We start from the raw sequence: 19,297 nt of genomic DNA, 5'->3' as shown, positions 1-19,297 counted from the left end.
CGTGTGCCTCACTCCGTCCTTCCAGCGGCTCGGGGATACTGGTTCCCCGATGGCCCAGAAGAAACTGGAGCTCTGGCAAGCAACCTGCCCGGGTCACAGAGAGTGGCGCGGCCGTGGTCAGCGCAGGTCGATCCCAGCGAAACCGAAACAGGACCGGGAAGCCCTTGCGGGCCGGAAGAGGCAGACAAGTCGAGAGGGGACCCGGGAGGGAGGGGGCGGTTCTGCGAGCAGGCCCAGCGCAGCGCAGGGGCCCGGGAGGGGTCCGGGGCCGCAGCCCCTCGCCGCCCGGCACAGCAGCAGCCGGAAGCGCCGCGACCGGGGCGGGGGGGGTGTGAAGCCCCGCCCCTCCCTACCGCGCCGGGCACTCTGGGAGTTGTAGTCCCGGTCGCGTCCACGGCACGCCGTGCCTCCCGTTTTCCGGCTCGGGCGCCTACCTCGGCGCTCGCGGTCGGCTCGGCCCGGGAAGTCGGAGGGCGCCAGTCGAGGCGGCTGAGGGCCACCGCCCCGGACTCCGCCTCCCGGCCTGCCTCGCGCGCCGCGCCGCCTTGTGGGAGCGGTAGTCCGGGCGCGCGATTCACAGCGCCGCGTGCGCCCCGGGCGCGCCGTAGCCTTGGGGCCCCGGCCGGGCGCTACGCTACGGAGGCGGCGCAGGGAGAGGCGCGGGCCGGGCCGGGCCGGGTCGGGCCGGGTCGAGACGCTTGCCGGTTCCGCCACTCAGCGCGGGAGGCCGTCGGGGCAGCGCGCCGGCGGCAGAGGGCCCGCCTGCCCTCCGAGAACAAGTTGTGGGCCGACCGGCGCAGGCGAGCGGGCCCGGGCCGCGGGGACTGAGAAGGCGCCGCGGGGTTGCGGAGGTGAGTCTCGCCGCCCGGGCCGGGCCGGGCCGGGCCGGGGGGAGCGGCCTGGCCCCTCGTGGGGCCGGGACCGGCGGGCGGCGCCCCCTGGGCATTGGTCCGGCACGACCGGGCTGGGGACGCTGCCCGAGGGAGAAGCCGGCGGGACCTGGGGGACCAGACAGCGAGAGACCAGCCAGGGTGCTGTGGACACAGGAGGCGGCCTGAACCTTTCCTGCCCTTGAGTGCCCTTATCTCCGGGCAGTGTCCCGTCCCCGGCTGCGTTCGGGATGTGTCCCGCGGTGGCCCCGCGGAGTGGGAGCGCGGGCGCGCCTTGTGTGCCCACTGGCCGGCCACCACAGTTCGTTCTCCCGTCCCTCTCCTGGCGCTGGAGCGAACCGAGAAGTTTTCCACAGGGGCCCTGAGAGGATTTGCCAGGTTGCACGGCGACCCTTCACGCTCTTCTTGCTGCCCACAAGAGGGGCTCTTCTGGTCCTCACCAGCGCACCCCTGTTGTGTGGTCAAGTGACTGGGCTTGTTTGGAGGAGGTGGGGGCGCCTCCTAACACGCAGGAATTTGGGACCAGACTGCAACCACAGGATCCCAGTGAGTCCAGGCCTGGGAGTTTGGGGTCCGGTGGCTCTGAGCGGCCGTGTCCTGGGGGGACACGGGCCTCCGCCGAGTGCTAAGTAGGTTCGCACCCCTCCTGGGAGCCCCTCCCCTGTCCCGGCCTGGGGGCTGTGTGAGCCACCGTCAGGAGGGTGCCCCTGATCCCCTTCTGCCGCTAGAGGCTGGGCTGCCCTAGGAGGTGGGGTAACGCGATCCTGCCATTTCTGGGTGACTTTCTCGAGTGCGGGGAGAGGCTAGTGTTTCCCTGGCCCAAGTCCCTGGGGAGGCCCCCGTGGACTGGGAACCCCGAGCCTGGCTGCTGGGAGTGGGTCTTGCGAGAGGTTGGGCTCGACTGATTTCCTCTCAGGTCCTTCTGCTCCTGGCAGGAGCTCCCCTCTTCCCTTCTGCAGCTGCTTCCCCTGAGCAGACAGGCTGGTGACCCCGTGACCTACTGAGAGCCAGGCTTAACCCCCGCCCCGCCACGCTGGGCCCAGGGCTCAGTGACTGCCTGGCTTTAGACAGGGACCTTCCGTCTTGGATCCCGTTTCTCTCCTTTGAGCCGCCCAGACCCAGGACTCTGAGGGCAAGAGGCGGAGGGCCCTGCAGTCCTGCCCCCCAGGGGTGGCTCGGAGCCCTGCCCTTCTTGACGGTGGGCTCTGCTGGAGGCCCTGCACCCAGCTCTCTGGACCCGTCTCTTGGGCCGCACTCTGCGGAGCACCTCCTCACGGAGGCCATGGGGCGGCCGTGGCTGCTGGGGCCGCGCGTCCAGGTCTGGGTCGCTGACTGTTCACCTCGTGTACATGGAGTTGGGAAGAAGGACTCAGCTGCCCTAGAAATCCGCAGAAACTGTGGCTCCTTCATGGGTCTTTGCTGGTCAGTGGAGAGCCTCAGGGCTGTGCCCAGACCCCATCCAAAGGTACCTCCTGCCCCCGAGGGGCACCAAGGGGACTTGGATCAGCTGGTTCCTTGCCCTGATCTTCTGCTTGGATTTCTGGCACCTCTGGCCCTTGCCACCCATTACCCCTGTCCCCACGCAGGGACTTGGCTCCCTCTCCCTCTGCCAGGCTCGCAGGGATACGCAGGTTCCTACCTCCCCCCACCACCACCCTGTCCTGCTCTGCCAAGAATGCCCAGCAGGCCTGTGCTGTTGCTTTGGCCATCCCCAGCTCCCCCTGTGCCCTACACAGCCCGTCCAAAGGTGAAGTGGTCAGCGAGCATCCTGTCAGCTGCCCGCCTGTAGGCAGCTCTGGTGACCCCGCTCTGACCTCAGAGGGGAGCCCCCAAAGTGGTTGGGACTGGCACCCACAGCCTCTCCGGGATGGGGGGGCTCGCTGGTCTCCACCTGCTTCGAATGAGCTGGAAGGCGGCTGTGCGAGGAGTTCGGGCTTGGGGGCCAGCCCAGCCTCACCCTCTCACTGTCACTCTGGGTCAGCTGTGGCTTAAGGTGGGGTCCCAGTGGAGGCTCATGCTGGTGCCGGCAGGACAGTGCAGGGAGCAGGGGCTGTGGGAGGGCAGCTGGGGGCCTCCTGATGCCTGAAGGACGTGCTGTCCCTTGGGCGAGGACTTTTCCGGGGCACCCGGGGTGGACCGAGTGGACGGCCCGGCCTCGCTCCCTGTCCTTGCCGCAGCATCTCACTTGGGCGGCTGCCCACACCCTGCTCTCTGCTTCCCTGGGGTCAAGGGCTGCACCCCCTCTCCCTTGGGGCCGAGCTGGACGGTGCTGGCAAATATCAGGAGGAAAACAGGTCGATAGAGGCTTCACTTGGGCCGAGTCACCTTGTGTGTGTGTGTGCGTGTGTGTGTTTCAAGGAGGGCAGCCACGCTGGCCCGGTACAGACCCAGAGCAGCCGAAGCCCTCCTGCCCAGCCCCCGGGGGCTGCCCGGCTGCTGCGCTGCGGGGGGAGCTGGAGGCTCCGGTGCCCTCGTGTCCCTGTGAAGTGCCCCTGCCCCTGCCCCACCCCCGTGCCCGAGGTCACAGGCAGCCTAGAGCAGGGCTCTGCCCCTCCACCGCCTGGCAGACAGCAGTGCTGGGGCGAGAGCACTCGCCCCGTAGCCTCCCCTCGATTCCTCTGTAAACACGGAAGTGGAAAGTGAAGCGTGGTGGCGTCCTTGGCTGCCGACAGTAACTTCCTCTTTTCGGCATCTGACTGAAGGGTACACCTCCAAAGCCAGGGCATCCGGGGACCCGTTCCCCTCTTGGAGGCAGCCCCCGGCCTCCGTGGCAGCAGACGGCCCCTCACCTGTGGCTTGGTCTTGCGAGGCCCCAAAAGCAGAGCAGACGCTGCCTGACACCTGCCAGTCGCTTCCTTTGCGGGTGCCAGTGGGGCCACAGAGGCTCCTTGAGCCCTGGCCACTACTGGACCCTTTGGGGCCGAGGTGCTGGGCAGACAGAGAAGCCCCAAAACACCAGGCAGAGCGGCCGGCTGCCTTGGCGCGCACGCGGGCCGGACAGCAGGCAGTGCTGGTGCCCATGCTGTTCACAGACCTGGCTCTTAGGGGCGGTTTGTAACGATTTCCAGCAGGACCTCGACACTCCCTCTCTGAAGAAGACTGCCGTGCTGTCGTGGGGTGTTAGCCTGGCGGGCTGTTCCCTGCGCCTGGGGGGGGCAGGGGTGTGCCCTGAGGGCATTGGAGTGGCCGGGTGGCACCAGCACCTGGGTCTGGATGAGTCTCCATGGCTCCTGGCTGCTCGCCCAGAGCCCTGCCGCACCTGGGCACCTTTCCCCGGTGGCCCCAGACACAGGCAAAGCCAGGCTGAGGGAGGCCTTGGACCTGGCGCCGAGGCGCCACTGAGTCAGGCCACCCCTACCCCTGGGGCCTCCAGCCTCGTCTCACAGGAGAGGGAGCAGCTGTAGCCTCTAAAGGGGCGTGGTCCCCAGCCACCTCCCGCAGGATGAGGAACAGAGCCCTGCAGCAGAGTCCCCGTGGCCCCAGGCCTGGACCGCACGTGGCGGCACCACGGTGGACTCTGGCTCCACTTGCTGATGAGCCTGGGCCGGGCTCCAGAGCCTCCCCCGAGGGCGGTGCCCTCTGCGCAGACGTGCTCTTCGCACATTGAGCCTGAGCACCAGCTGGGGGCCGCTCCTCAGAAGTCTATTCACGACTCCAGACCCCTGCCTCGACCAAGCCTGAGGCCGGGGGCCGCCGTCCCGCTGTCCCAGGTGTGCCGCAAGGCAGACGTGTCTCCTGCCCCTTGGGTGTCCTTCAGGGGACGCGCTCGCTGTGCGGGGCAGGGGAGGTCAACGTCGGGCCTCCTGGGGAGGGTCCCAGCCTGGTTTCTGGAGGGGACCTAGAAGGGTGGCACCTGGGGCTTCCTCTGTGCCCCATCCCGGGCTGGTTTCAGGCTGCCTGATGCTGCGATGGGGAGAGGGGAGAGGTGAGGCGCTCTGTGCTCGTGCCCACAGAATTCCCGAGAGCCCCCAGCTGAAGGGGACGGGCATGGGGTCCTGGTCTCTGCTGGTGTTGGCTCACCCCGTCCTCAGCCAGGCGACTCAGCCAGCCCTGCCCCACTTCCTGCCTCTCGTGTCACAGGGCCCAGGGGCAGTGGGAGGAGGTGAGCGGGTGAGGCCATTGGGGTGCTGCCCCCGGCACCCTGCCTGCCACCCTCAACAGGCACGCCCCACCAGTGTTCTGAGGAGGGGTCACCCTCGGCACTGGGAGGGCCCCTGCTGTCCTCTAAGGCACCGGGCAGAGGGTGCTGGGGAACAGGAGTCCGGTGGGACCGGATCCAGGCCAGCGGCCCCTTCCAATGTAGGGCAGGTTCTCCAACGAGAGCCAGGAGGAGCCGGCGTGGCCGCGGGCGGCGGGGCACCTCCTCCTGCAGCACCGGCCCCTCGTGCCGACGGAGGCGGGCGTCGCCAGTGTGCGTGCTCGGTCCTCTGCCTGCGGCTCTGCGCCCTCAGAGCCCTGACCTGGTTCTGGTGCCACTCAGCGCGTGGGAGAGGCGGGCGTGCTGGGAGCAGGGCCCACGGGGGGCTGGCCGTCGCCCCCGGTAGAGGAAGACCTGGTGCCCGGGCCCAGGCGGAGGTGGCACGGGTGGTTTGGACGTGCGGGTGAGGTGGGTGCGCGCTCGCGCTCGAGACGCCCGCCTGTTCCCCACGTTTCTCCTCGGGCCGCTGGGCTTGGAGATGACCTGCGTGGCCTCCTCAACGGCACTCCTGCTGGCTGGCCCTCCGGCCAGGTGCAGGCAGCCATGTGCGCTTGCGGGCTGCTGCAGCCTCTGCCCCCCCCTCGGCTCCGGTCGTGCTAGGCAGGGCTGGCCCGAGTGGAAGGGGACTTTGGGAGTCACCGAGCCCATGGGGGCCTTGCCGCTCTGCCCCACCCGGGTCCCCTTGCGTCTGCACGGTACTGCTGCGGGGCCTCAGCCCATCTGACCGAAGCCCTCTGCAGAGGCACCCAGACTCCTCCCACTGCCAGAGCCCCGTGAGCCCCTCTCTGGCGTGGGCGCCCACAGCCCACCCATGTACAAGGACACGTCCCCCCAAGTCCACCCCCGCCGCCGGCCCGAGTCCAGGGGTCTTATTTGGAAGCAGGGAGAAGGGGGTCACTGGGCGACCTGGGGGTGGGGGCGAGGCTGCTCTGCAAGAGAGCCACGCAAACAACCACGCTGGCCCAGCGCCCGGTCCTGGCACCGCCCTGAACCTGACTGGGACCTGCTTCGTTCGCTGGGAGGTGCCTCTGGCCCCCCGCCCCTCGGAGGGCAGGCCCTCACGGCCCCAGAGGCCTGGCTGCCTCCCGGGTCCCTCCCCTGGCACCTGGCCTTCTCCGGGAGGCCCGTGGGGGTGACTCCGACGCCTCCCTGTGGCTGCGGGCAGCCCCTGGTGCCCCTACCCGAGGCTGTCCTGCCAGGGCTCGCTCTCTTCCCTCACGTTCCTTTTTCCTGGTCGGACGCCCCGCACTGGGTCCTCTTCCTCTAAGGCCGACACCCTTTTTGGAGGCCAGCGAGCACGGCACGGCTGCCAGCCAAGGGCCACGGCCCGCTCCGAGCTCTCCTCTGCCGCCCGCGGCCGCCTGTGGGCTGGGAACCTGTCAGGGCTCCCGGGCTTGGTGCCCGCGAATCACGCTGTCTCTTCTCTCTCTATTCTCTCTGTCATTTCTGTTGTCCTGTGACTCGGACCAGCGCGGCCGCCCTGTCTCCAGCGAGGGTGCCCTCCTCATGCTCCACCTCGCCCACCGCCGCCGGCCACATGTGACCAGGCCCGGCTCTCAGCGTGGCCACCGTCGCGGGGGCCATGGGGAGCTCCGCCTCCTCGCTGGCCGCCGAGACAGAGTCCGACCACGGCTTCCCCGGGGGGCCGCCCTACCCGGGGCCCCCGGCAGCGGCCGGCTGGTGTAGGAGTGGCCCCGGGGGGCATGTGTGGGGCAGCTCCCTGGTCACCCGGCAGCACCAGCCCCCACGTCCCCGGGCCCGAAGGTAAGAAGGCGGGGAGCGGGTGGCCCGGAGGGGCGGGCGCCGCTGTCAGGCACCTCTTCCTCTGCAGAGGGGCTGTCAGAGAAGTCGGGGCCCCTGTTCCCCAGGGGCGGCCTCTGGGGACCCCCTTCTGCCAGGGGCCCGAGGCTCTGAGGTTGCTCGCTCCACAGAGAAGGCATGGGACTCCAGCCCCGCTCTGGGCCAGGCTGCGGGTCTGTGCCGGGCTGGTCGGAGGTGGTTGGCCCGGGCCGTGCTGTCCGTGCCAGACAGAGCCGGAGCTTCTTGCGGGGGGGGGGGGGGCATGCTCCCCAGATGCCAGCTTGCTTTCCGTGGGATTTGGGGCCCCCCGCCTGTGTGTGGTGCCCCTGCTCTGACGTGGAGACACACACAGGGGAGCAGAGGGCACCGTGGGTCCCGCTGGCAGACCGCTACGAGCCAGCTCCTCCTGCTGCAGCTGCAGCCGGACTCGGCCCCCTGGGTCACACGGCGAGCTTCTCGCGGGAGCCGCTGTGGGGCAGCCTGGGCGGGCTGGGCTCCGACGTCCCCACCGCCACCTGTCCCTTGGCCTCACTGGAGGGAGAGGTGCCCGGTGTGCAGCGGACAGTCAAGGTCCACAGACCTTGGGCCGGGGCGGTACTTTCTCTCCTGGGCATCCAGGCAGTCCTCCGCCTCCGTCTCCCAGCCCCCAAGGCTGTCGAGGCGGCCAGCAGGCAGGCGGGAGCAGGACCAGCCTCCTGGGGGGCTGCAGGGCCATCGCCGAGGTCTCCACCGAGCTATGCTAGTGGACACAGTCCTGCGGGCTTGGATCCAGAGGGTCGGGCAGGATGCAGGCGGCAGGGGCGCGGCGAGCTCGTGGTCGGCCTCGTTCTTGTCATGGCATCAGAGACGCACTTTCCCTGCGCTCCCGAGTGAGCAGCTCGGTGGCTTTGGCCCATTCGGTTGTGCAGCCATCCCCGCGTCCCCCTTGCAGCATCTCTGCAACCGCGTCCCCTGCCCGCGTGCTGTCACCCCTGCTCCCTCCCTCCAGCCCCTGGCAACCCCTCACCCGCTCCTGATCTCTGGATGTGCCTGTCTGGACATTTCCTGTGGTGGGTGTCGCACGCTGTGGCCTTCGTGTCCACTGCTCGCACCGAGTGCTGTGTTTTCAGAGCTCACCCTGTTGTCTTGGGGGGTCCGTGCCCCTCCATTCTTGGCTGAGGGACACTCCACCGGGCGCAGCGGACCTGCTTGTTGGTGGATGAACGTTTGGGCTCTTGGCTGCTGGACTTTATGAATGTGCTGCTGTGGGCATTTGTGTTTTTGCGTGGATGTGTGTTTTCACGTCTCTAGGGTAGATTCTAGAACAGAATTGCCGGGGTTTATGGTTCAGTTCACGTCAACCTTTCTGAGAAACTGCCAGGCTGTCTCGCACAGCGGCTGGACCGTCTCCTGTCCCCCCCCCTCCCCAGGCTGTGCAGGGAAGGCTCTGGTTCTCCCTCCCGCACTTGGGGTCCTGGCCTGCTGGTGTCAAGTGGTGGCACGGGCTGGTTCAGTCCGTGCGTCCCTGGTGGCCGGTGTGTTTACGCCTTTCTCCACGCACACTCGTCATTTTATTTCCAGGGGTTCGGGGAGCTTTTCAGGATGGGGTGCTGCTAGGGTCCTGCGGGAACCCAGACGCCCAGACCAGAGGGGGTCTGAAGGGACAGGCAGGCGGCGCTCTTCTGGGCCCCGGGCACCGCGAAGGGGCCAGCATGGCGGTGGCCCCGCTGCCCACTGAGAGCCTCCACATCTGGCGCCACCACCACCTCCAGGCCGGGGTCAGGAACCGTGTGGTTGGCCATCTGCAAGCCCTGGGCCTCCCCTGGGGACAGAGGCAAAGAGGACACCCCAAAGTTGGCTGAGGTGAGCCCGGAGAGAACGTACCTCAGAACCAGCAGGGCCTTGGCGGCTCGGTGGGCACATCCTGCCCCGAACCTGGCCTCGGGTTGGCGGCCTGGCCAAGGCCCTTGAGTGCGGACACCACTTACCCTTCAGCTTTCCTGGGAAGGACAAGGCTGGCCCCAGGCCTGGGCTGCGCCTGGGGTGGTGACAGGCCAACCCCTGCGACCCCGCTCGCTCGTGCCTCCCTTGCTCCCTTTGGCCCGGAGCTGAGTGTCTGGTTGCAGAGAATTGAGGGCAGGGCAGTGTTTGGTGTCAGCCTCCCCCTGGCCTGGCCTTTGCCCTAAGCAATAACCCAGTCGTTTCTTTTTATTTTTTTATTTTTTTATTTTTTTTGTCTTTTTCTTTTATTTATTTATTTTTTTAATTTTATTTTTTATTTTTTGTCTTTTTGCCATTTCTTGGGCCGCTCCTGCGGCATATGGAGGTTCCCAGGCTAGGGGTCTAATCGGAGCTGTAGCTGCCAGCCTATGCCAGAGCCACAGCAATGCAGGATCCGAGCCGTGTCTGCAACCTACACCACAGCTCATGGCAACACCGGATCGTTAACCCACTGAGCAAGGGCAGGGATCGAACCCGCAACCTCATGGTTCCTAGTCGGATTCGTTAACCACTGCACCACGACGGGAACTCCTCTTTTGTCCTTTTAGGGCCACACCCACGGCATACGGAGGTTCCCAGGCTAGGGGTCGAATCAGGGCTGTAGCCGCTGGCCTACACCACAGCCACGGCAACACGGGATCCGAGCCGCGTCTGCGACCTACACCACAGCTCACGGCAACGCCAGATCCTTCACCCACTGAGTGAGGCCAGGGAGCGAACCCGCAACCTCATGGTTCCTAGTCGGATTCGTTTCCGCTGCGCCACGACGGGAACTCCTGACCCGGTGGTTTCTTAGCGCGTGGCTCCCCGTGTCCGCGGCTCAGGGTGGTCTCTGAGCGGTGTCGTGGAGCTTGGGCATGTTTGTGTCGAGGCTCGGGTTTACCTGGGCTCCCCGTCGTAGTCTCGTTTTCCAGCTTTGTCCGGTGCTCTGACCTCAGCTTAGGCCCTCTTGGCATCCAGGTCCTAGGCCCCCGGCGCGTCAGGGGGACTGTGTGAGGACCCAGGGTGTGGGGACCAGAGTAGGAGAGGGCCAGGGCCCCTCAGGCCAGCCCCTGCTCAGGACACCTGGTCACTGACCCCCAAGCCACTGCGTCTCACCACCTATGGCATCAAGGTATGGACAGAGGTGCAGGCCGCCGTGACTCTGCCAACCTGCCTTGTGTCCTGGGGTCCCAGGTGTGGCCTCATGTTTATCTGGGCCAGAGAATGGCCGTGGGGTCGTGGGGGTGGACGTGAGCTGGGTTCCCGCCTCCTCCAGGCTCCGCTCAGCTGCCTGGCCCACTGCAGCTGAGGGCAGGTATGTCCCAGGAGGGCCCTGGGACCGCCTGTCCTGAGCTTGTCCCTGGGACCCCACCCAGCAGCCGGTGGCAGGTGGTCTTCACAGGGTCAGGCCAGCTCTGCAGGCTCACGTAACCAGGCTGGGCGGGGACACAGAGCAGGTGGCCATCCTCCAAGCCCGGGGCCCAGCTTGTGGTTGCCCATGATGCACGCGTGCTCGTGCCCTGCCCGTGGGCCCTTCTCCGGGGTTGGGGGGATGCCCCTGTCATCTCCAGGCAGAGTCCTTCGGCTTTCGGCAGCATGGAGGCGGAGCCCGGAGCTGACCCGGCCCCCGTGAGCCCCAGCCACGTGGCCCGGAAGGCGGCTCCGTGGTCAGCTCTGAGTGCTGCACAGGCAGCTTCTGTTGTTTTTACTAAGAGACAGGACTTCTTTCTTCCTGAAGGGTTGGGCACAAACATAGCATCAGAAGCACCAGCTCCGTGCCTTGTTGTAAAGAACAATTGATTTTTCTGCCAAGCAGAGCAGCTGCAGTGCGTGTAGGAGAGGGTGTTGCGGGGTGTAGACGCCTCCCGCACCCAGATCCGCCCTCCAGAGGCCAGGTCTGCCCGCCCCCGAGGCCCCTGGAGCTGAGAGCCTCCCGTCCCCTCCTCAGCCCCAGGAACCTCCAGGCTTCTGCCTGCCTCTGGGTTTGCCTATCCAGCTCGTTGCCTGTGTTTCATTCACACACGTGAGGCTTGTTGTCTTTCGGGGCCCATCCGTTCTTGGGGACCAAGTGATCCGTGTCTCCTTTATCCACTTATTCAGTGACAGTACCTGGGTCCTTTCCACCCTGACTGTTGTGAGCAGATCTGCTTTGAGTGTGTGTGTGTGAGAGAGAGAGAGTGCAGGTGTGTGTGAGTGCCTGCGTGTGTGTGTGAGTGCGTGCGAGTGTGTGAGTGGGTGGGTAGGTGTGAGTGCGTGCGTGTGAGTGCGTGGGTGTGGGTGGGTGTGAGTGCGGGTTGGTGGGTGTGAGTGTGTGTGAGTGCGTGGGTGTGGGTGCGTGAGTGTGTGAGTGCGTGGGTGGGTGTGAGTGCGTGGGTGTGGGTGTGTGAGTGCCTGTGTGTGTGTGAGTGAGTGCCTGTGTGTGTGTGTTGGGGGGTGTTTGTGAGAAGAGCACCAGGTCTCACGTGTGTAAAGCACATTCCTGGGGTGGGCCTGCTGCCTCGGGGGATTCTGTTTACCTTTCCGAGGAAGCCTCGGGGGATTCTGTTTACCTTTCCGAGGAACCGTCTGTGTTCCAGCACAGCGGGACCCCTGACAGTCCCGCCAGCCTCTCAGGGCAGCCCCAGCTTTCCCCGCATCCTCACCAGCGCCGTCCCCTCTGCCCCGTGGTCCTGGCCCCGAGCAGGTGCAAGGTCCTACCTCTTGGTGTGTCCCTGAAGTTGCCGACACTGGGCACCTTCTCACCAGCTCTGTATCTTTGTAGCACCTCTGCCCAGCCTTAAAGACAGGCTGTACGCTGTGTAGTCGGAAGGGCTTTTCATATATTCAGCTTTGGGGTTGGTGGGTTTTGAGTTCATTTCCTTCCTGTGCTGTGAGGTGAGGGCCCGGCATCACTCTTGAGCGTTTAGATGCAGTTTTCCCAGCACGGCTCGTTGCAAAGTCTTTTCCACCCAACGGCTCCGACCCGTGGGGAGTCAGCCTTGACGCGTGGGGAGTCGCTGACGGCCGCCTTCCCTTGCAGCCACACCCACTCGCCCGGGCCCATGGCTGCGGTTGGAGAGTGGTCCTGCGCCCGCTGCACCTTCCTGAACCCGGCCGGCCAGCGCCAGTGCTCCATCTGCGAGGCCCCCCGGCACAAGCCCGACCTGGACCAGATCCTGCGGCTCAGTGTGGAGGAGCAGAAGTGGCCCTGCGCCCGCTGCACGTTCCGCAACCTCCTGGGCAGGGCGGCCTGCGAGGTGTGCGGCTTTGCCCCGGAGCCCGTGCCCGGCACCTCCCTGCTGCCCGTCATCAACGGGGTCCTGCCCAAGCCCCCCACCATCCTGCTGGAGCCCCAGGGCGGCTGCAAGGAGGAGGCGGGGCCGGCACGGACAGCAGGGCCACCAGTGGCGGCGGCAGAGGGAGCGGGCGAGGGAGGCGGCTGGGCCTGCCAGCGCTGCACGCTGCACAACACGCCCGTGGCCAGCTCCTGCTCAGCCTGCGGGGGCCCCCGAAAGCTCTCGCTGCCCAGGATCCCTCCCGAGGCCCTGGTGGTCCCGGAAGTCGTGGCTCCCGCAGGCTTCCCCGTTGCGCCTGCCCCACCCCAGCCCGGGGAGGGCGCCGAGGCTGACCCTCCCTCCGCTGCTGTAGACCAGGAGCCCCCTGGGGGGCCGCCCTTCAGCCCCTTTTCACCTGCCCTCCAGAACAACCCTATGCCTCGCAGCCGCCGCGAGGTGCCCCCCCAGCTGCAGCCGCCCGTGCCTGAGGCCGCCCAGCCCCCACCCACTGCCGGCTCCAAGGGCCCCCCCCAAGGCCTGGGGCGGACCGGCGGGGCCTCTCGCCTGGCGGAGCTGCTCTCCGGCAAGCGGCTGAGCCTCCTGGAGGAGGAGGCTGCGGCCGAGGGTGGCCCGATGCTGCGCCCACCTGGCCCTGCCAGCCCTGCCCACTGCGAGGCTGGCGGGGCCATGCCGGGTGGCGACATCATCGACCTGGCCGGTGACACCGTGCGCTACACGCCCGCCAGCCCCTCCAGCCCTGACTTCACCACCTGGTCGTGTGCCAAGTGCACGCTCAGGAACCCCACGGCGGCCCCCCGGTGCACAGCATGCGGCTGCTCCAAGCTGCACGGCTTCCAGGAGCATGGCGAGCCCCCCGCCCGCTGCCCCGACTGCAGCGGGGACAGGGCCGGGCCCTGCTCAGTGCACAAGGCCGGCCGCCCCTTGCCCCCGGCGCCGTCCGAGCGCCCGGGCCAGTGGGCCTGCCCCGCCTGCACCCTGCTCAACCCGCCCCGGGCCAAGCACTGTGCCGCCTGCCACACCCCCCAGCTCCTGGTGGCCCAGCGCCGGGTGCCCCTGAGGCGCAGGGAGAGCATGCACGTGGAGAAGCGGCGGCAGACGGACGAGGGCGAGGCCAAGGCCCTGTGGGAGAACATCGTGGCCTTCTGCCGGGAGGTGTGTGCCGGCCCGAGCGAGGCCCCTCTGCGGCAGCCGTCCTTCCGCACTGCCCCTTCTCCAGCTGGGGGGCTGGGGGGGGTGGCGCTTCTCCTTCCATGTCCTTGAGGGTCCTTGACCCCGCCGTCCGCACTGCTGACTGCTTGGCTGGGCTGTCAGCTCCTGCAGACAGGGGTCCCGTGGGGAGGTGGGCGCAGATCCGGTGCTTCCTGCAGCCACCAAGACCTCTCATGTCCTTCCCGTGGTGCCGCGGGAGCCCCGAGCCCAGGGCCCCACCCACAGGGGCAGCTGCCCCCCACTTGCTGGGGCACCCAGAGGTGGGGGGCTGCACCATCTCCCCAGGGCTCCCTCACCTCCCGCCAACCCGTCACCAGCCTGCAGTGTCCCGCACAGGGTGGTGTGGGCTACATGAGGCCCCAGCCAAGCCATCCTCAGGGGTCAGGGGGCGGCGCACACACACCCACTCTTCCTTCTGGGGCACAGGCAGCAGGGTGCTCCTGTGGGGGTTGGGGGTCCAGTCCGGCCTGAACGTGTGGCCACGGTCTCTGCAGAACAGCGTGAACTTTGTGGACGACAGCTTCCCCCCCGGGCCCAAGTCTGTGGGCTTCCCTGCAGGCGACAGTGTCCAGCAGCGCGTGCGACAGTGGCTGCGGCCCCACGAGATCAACTGCTCTGTCTTCAGGGACCACAGCGCGTCCTGGTCCGTGTTCCACACTCTCCGGCCCTCGGACATCCTGCAGGGGCTCCTGGGGAACTGCTGGTGAGCTCGGGGCGCCCCCTCGGGGCGGGGGGGCCGGCGGGCCCACCCTGCTGTCCCTGAGCGCCGGCTTCACACAGGTTCTTGAGTGCCCTGGCGGTGCTGGCCGAGCGGCCAGACCTGGTTGAGCGGGTGATGGTCACGCGCAGCCTGTGTGCGGAGGGCGCCTACCAGGTGCGGCTCTGCAAGGACGGCACGTGGACGACGGTGCTGGTGGACGACATGCTGCCCTGCGATGAGGCCGGCTGCCTCCTCTTCTCCCAGGTGGCGCTGGCGGGCCGGGCGCGGGCCGGGCGCGGGCCGGGCGCGGGCGGGCCTCACAACTCCAGCCCTCCCTGCAGGCTCAGCGCAAGCAGCTGTGGGTGGCCCTCATCGAGAAGGCACTGGCCAAGCTGCATGGCTCCTACTTTGCCCTCCAGGCAGGGCGCGCCATCGAGGGCCTGGCCACGCTCACCGGCGCTCCCTGTGAGAGCCTGGCGCTGCAGGTCAGCTCCACTAACCCCCGTGAGGAGCCCGTTGACACTGACCTCATCTGGGCCAAAATGCTGAGTTCGAAGGAGGCTGGGTAAGAGGGACGGCCACGCTGGGGCCTGCAGTGGTGGGAGAAGCAGGGCCAGTGCCCTCGACCTGCACCCACATGTCACAAGGTGTTCCTGGCAGGGGCTGACCACAGCTGGGAGGCCTAGCTCCCCGTGCTGGGCCGGCCGTCCCACCTGCCCAGGTGGGGTGGGGAGCAGGCAGGATGCTGGCCATTGGCTCCGATCGAAAAGGCCTCTCCTGAGCTGGGCCCGTGGTGACCACGCACGCCCTCCTGGAGCTGCGAGGGACGGACCCCATGCCAGCCCCTGGTGGGAGCAGCCAAGTGAGGGGCGGTTTCTGAGCTCTGATGTGCTAGTGTCTGTGGGGGGGTCCAGGACCCCAGGCCTGGGAGAGGGGGTGCGTGGGCGCTCGGAGCTGTCCCTTGGTTGGGCCTGGGCAGTGTCGCAGCCCCACCCCCTCCAGAAGCTGCAGCCCTGAGCTGCAGGACTCGCCAGCCTCGCACCCCCTCTGAGGGACCCAGGCCCACCAGTTCACCTGCCCGGGCTCTCTGAGCTCTCAGCCAGTTCTTCCTCAGTCCCGTGTGCCTCACGGGGGTCTCCCAGGGATCCGCACCTCTGTGGGCATGTCCCCTCCCTGCTCCCTGGTCTCGAGGCTGCTGGTCACCAAGGGCTCCCTGGTCAGCAGGGCTCCACTGCCCACACAGGTTCCTCATGGGCGCCTCCTGCGGAGGCGGCAACATGAAGGTGGACGACGTGGCCTACGAGAGCCTGGGCCTGCGCCCCCGCCACGCCTACTCCGTCCTGGACGTGCGTGACGTCCAGGGCTCCAGGTAAGGGCTGGGCTGGGCCTGGACGGCTTGGGGTGCGGATGTGTGGTCGGGGGCCTGGGGGCCTGGGCGTGGCCTTCAGCCCCGTGGTCCACAGGCTTTTGCGCCTCCGGAACCCGTGGGGCCGCTTCTCCTGGAATGGCAGCTGGTCCGATGAGTGGCCGCACTGGCCAGGGCACCTTCGAAGCGAGCTCATGCCACACGGCAGCAGCGAGGGCGTCTTCTGGATGGAGTACAGCGACTTTGTCAGGTACTGGACACCGGGGGCGGGGCGGGTGACCTGTGTTGGCCCCAGCTCCCCTGGGAGCCTGGCATGCTGGTCCTGCCAGCTGGGGGGCCTGGGGGGTGCTTCTGCCCCCAAAGGTCTTGTCTGCGGGGCAGCGTTGGGGCCTGGCGCCCCCTGGTGCCAGCCCCGGGCAGCAGCCGAGACCAGGGCTTCTGAGAGACCCATCCCAAGAGATGCCTGCTGAGGTCGCAAGGCCCCAGGGACAGGCTGGGCCTGGAGCTGGGGTGAGGGTTGCTCAGTGGGGCCGGCCTCTCGCTGCCCAGGTACTTCGACTCCGTGGACATCTGCAAGGTGCACTCAGACTGGCAGGAGGCGCGGGTGCAGGGCTCTTTCCCCTGCTCGGCCAGCGGGCCCGTGGGCGTCACGGCCCTCACGGTGCTGGAGCGCGCGTCCCTGGAGTTCGCCCTCTTCCAGGAAGGCAGCAGGTGAGCAGAGCCGGGCCTGCCCGAGCCGGAGGCGGGGCCGGAGCGGGGTGGGCGGAGCCTGGCTGGCCCTGACCCCGCCCCCCGCCGCAGGCGCGCCGACTCTGTGGACAGTCACCTCCTGGACCTGTGCGTCCTGGTGTTCCGCGCGTCCTTCGGAGGCGGCGGCCGCCTGAGCCTGGGCCGCCTGCTGGCCCACAGCAAGCGCGCCGTCAAGAAGTTCGTCAACTGCGACGTGATGCTGGAGCCCGGCGAGTATGCCGTGGTGTGCTGTGCCTTCAACCACTGGGGCCCCGCGCCCGGCCCACCGGCGGCGCAGGGTGAGGCCCCACGCCCGGCCCCGGCCCCGGCCCCAGCCTGCTGGTGGCACCCTCGGCCCCGCCCGCGGCGCGCCCGGCCCCACGCCCGCCCCCGGCCGGCCTGCTGGCCTCACCCACCGCCCCCTCACAGCCTCCAGCCCCTCCACCGGGGTCCCCCGCGGCGCCCCGGAGCCGCCTGGCCACGTGCTTGCCGTGTACAGCTCGAGGCTCGTCATGGTGGAGCCTGTGGAGGCCCAGCCGACCACGCTGGCCGATGCCATCATCCTGCTCACGGAGAGCAGGGGCGAGCGGCACGAGGTGGGCGCCGTGGGTCTGGAGGGGGAGGGGGAAGGGGGCTGTGGGAGGGGGGGGCGCCCACCCACACCGGTACCGCCTGTGCCTAGGGCCGCGAGGGCATGACCTGCTACTACCTGACGCACGGCTGGGCGGGGCTCATCGTGGTGGTGGAGAACCGGCACCCTAAGTCTTACCTGCACGTGCAGTGCGACTGCTCTGACAGCTTCAACGTGGTGTCCACCCGGGGCAGCCTGCGCACCCAGGACAGCGTGCCGCCCCTGCACAGGTGGGCACCGCCCCCACCTCGCCGCCCACACCCCCCGCCCAGGCCCTCACAGGCGCCCCTCCCTCAGGCAGGTCCTGGTGATCCTGTCCCAGCTCGAGGGCAACGCCGGCTTCTCCATCACCCACCGTCTGGCCCACCGGAAGGCAGCCCAGGCCTTCCTCAGCGACTGGACCACCTCCAGGGGCAGCCACAGCCCCCCACTCACACCCGAGGTCGCTGGCCTGCACGGTCCCCGTCCGCTGTGACCTCCCTGCCCCCAGCTGCCTGCCCCCACACGCACTTTACGAGGGAGACCCCAACACAGGACGCTTGAACCAGAATCTCAGGACCCCCCCCCCCCCCAGGGACTGCCGGTGGCGGGGGCGGCTTCCCCTGGGCCTTCCTCCCTGCCCTCCCTCCTGTCCAGGGCCTCCCAGCCTCCACATGGAATACCTCCAAGTGGCCTCCAGCTCCAGGGGCTGTGTGCCAGCGCCTCTGACCAGCCGTCCTGGAGGTCTGGCTCGGACTCCCAGAGCCCAGGTGAGGCCCTGAGACCCGAAACCAAAATCTGGGCAGTTCAGAGGCTGAGACCCCAGGGCGAGAGCAGGGACCACCCCCTTTGTGGGGCGCAGAGGCCGGGACCCCAGAATGAGAGCAGGGACCACCCCCCCTTGTAGGGTATGAGATCAGGAGCCTTTTTCCCCAGTTGGCCCCCAGAACCCATCTTACCCTGACTCCTCACGAGGCAAGCCGGGGTCCCTGGAGTCCCAGCAGTGTGGCCCAGGAGGCAGGTGCCTGGCGACCTTGGGCTCTGGCAAGGGTGGGGAGGGACACTATGCAATGCCTGGCGCGCTAGTCAGGATCGAAGCCATGCCTGGCTGCGGTCGGGGCAGCAGGCCAGGTGAGCCCAGGCCAGCCCTGTGCTGGGTGAGGCGGGTGCTCGCCCTCCCCTGCCCTCTGCTGGGAACGAGAGTCTAGGAGAGACCCTGGGCCCGCCCTGCCTGGGCGCGCGCAGGCGCGGCCTCAAGCCCCGCCTGCCTCCGAAGCCCAGCATTCTCCCTGGGGTTGCTCAGCCCTGAGTTCCCTGTCCGCCTGAGGATGACGGAGGCCAGCTTCCCGGAGGCCCGCCCGGCCTCACTGCCCTGCGGCCCCCAGGCAGCGGGTGGCCCTGCCCGCAGCCCCTCACTTCCCGTGGGGCTCTGGGGGTGGGGGGCGGTTAGGCCCGGAGAAGCCCCCGGAAGCCCTAGACTCCCCCTCGGGCCTCCTTTGTACTCCTTGTACTCTGAGCTGTGAGTATTTTTAACCCTGTACATAGGGCAGCTCTTGTAACGCAGAGACTATTTTATCAGTTGTCAGCACCATCCCTGTAGGATGTCTCCATGGGTGTTTCCAGACTCAGGCTGCGACGGACCAAATAAAAATGTTTTGTTTTGTAAGGATCCTCGTCTGTCACCCCCTCCCAGGGGCGCCTGGTCCAAGGGCACAGCTGGGCCGAAGGGCACCCAGGCTCCCTGGGGCGGCTCAGCCAGCGCCCTGGGTCAGCCTCACAGGGAGCCTCTGGGGGCACCCTGCTCACCCGCCGCCTGCGCCCCAAGAAGGCCGGGGTGTCGGGGAGGGCTAGGCTCAGGCCAGACCGCTTGGTAGTTTACAGACTGCGCCCCATGAGGCCTTGGTCCCAGGCAGACAGAAGGACCAGACCGTATGTGGGCCCCGCTTCTCCCAGAAAGTCACCTGCCTCTGGCCCCCGGGGGGCAGAGGGCCGTCTGAATCCATCAGGCTCACCCTGCAGAGCAGATGGCGCGGGAGGCCGCGCAGGGAGAAAAGGTCACCCCGGCGGGTGGCTGCCGTGCCCCCCTCCCTCCCACCCACCCCGGTTCACAGGTGGTGGCGGAGGCGGGCACGCGCTTTGCAGCCTCTGCCTGGCCCCGGTGTGGCCGCCGGCCCCGGCGGGCGGGGCTGCCCCGCCGAGGGCGCGGAGCAGCAGGGCCCGGCGGTGGCGGCGGCGGAAGCGGCGGGTGTAAGAGGCCTGTCACCGGCCAGCCTATCGAATGTGAAAGCAATTAAAGCCACCAGCAGTGTTGGCTCCGGGCGGGCCCCGGGCAGCGGGGGAGCTGCCACAACACATCTCACCTCCGAGCCCGGAGCCGCCGCCCGCCGCTCCTCCGTGGCTGCGCGGCCGCGCTGGACCTTCTCCCGCTGGGGGCGGGGCGGGGGGGGGGGCGTAGGGTGAGGAGGCGCTGGGCACCCTCAGGGGAGTCCCTTCGTGGGGTCGGGGCCCCAGCCCCCGTGTGAGGAACGCACAGGGCCGCGCCACCTCCGCTGCGTCCC

General features: G+C 68.2%; 1 protein-coding gene across 7 annotated transcripts; it reads left to right on the top strand.

Moving 5' to 3' along the window:
- The first annotated feature begins 571 nt into the window (after positions 1-571).
- CAPN15 (calpain 15) lies at positions 572-18,405 on the top strand. 7 transcript variants are annotated; one of them, XR_002342468.2, is made up of 14 exons: positions 572-851; positions 6,559-6,852; positions 11,870-13,277; positions 13,829-14,037; positions 14,115-14,298; positions 14,376-14,599; positions 15,278-15,403; positions 15,498-15,650; positions 15,950-16,111; positions 16,202-16,428; positions 16,559-16,725; positions 16,812-16,990; positions 17,058-17,509; positions 18,319-18,405. XR_002342468.2 is itself a non-coding variant. In XM_021086919.2 (13 exons), exons 2-13 carry the CDS (start codon positions 6,671-6,673, stop codon positions 17,069-17,071), a joined length of 3,231 nt encoding a protein of 1,076 aa, XP_020942578.1. In that variant the 5' UTR covers positions 572-851; positions 6,559-6,670; the 3' UTR covers positions 17,072-18,405. The 7 variants fall into 7 exon arrangements, 4 of the variants coding, with proteins under 4 accessions (XP_020942578.1, XP_020942577.1, XP_084874322.1 ...); XR_014841123.1 differs by lacking the exon at positions 6,559-6,852 and having other exon boundaries at positions 17,062-17,509; XR_014841122.1 differs by lacking the exon at positions 6,559-6,852.
- The last annotated feature ends 892 nt before the right edge of the window (positions 18,406-19,297 follow it).

Source organism: Sus scrofa, chromosome 3, assembly GCF_054392235.1.
Source record: "Sus scrofa isolate SSC_HxYL_T2T_F1_AM1 chromosome 3, Sscrofa_HxYL_maternal_Yorkshire_Landrace_v2.0, whole genome shotgun sequence".
Classification (NCBI taxonomy): domain Eukaryota; kingdom Metazoa; phylum Chordata; class Mammalia; order Artiodactyla; family Suidae; genus Sus; species Sus scrofa.
Note: the sequence above shows the minus strand (reverse complement) of the source record. Positions and strands in the feature narration are given on the sequence as shown.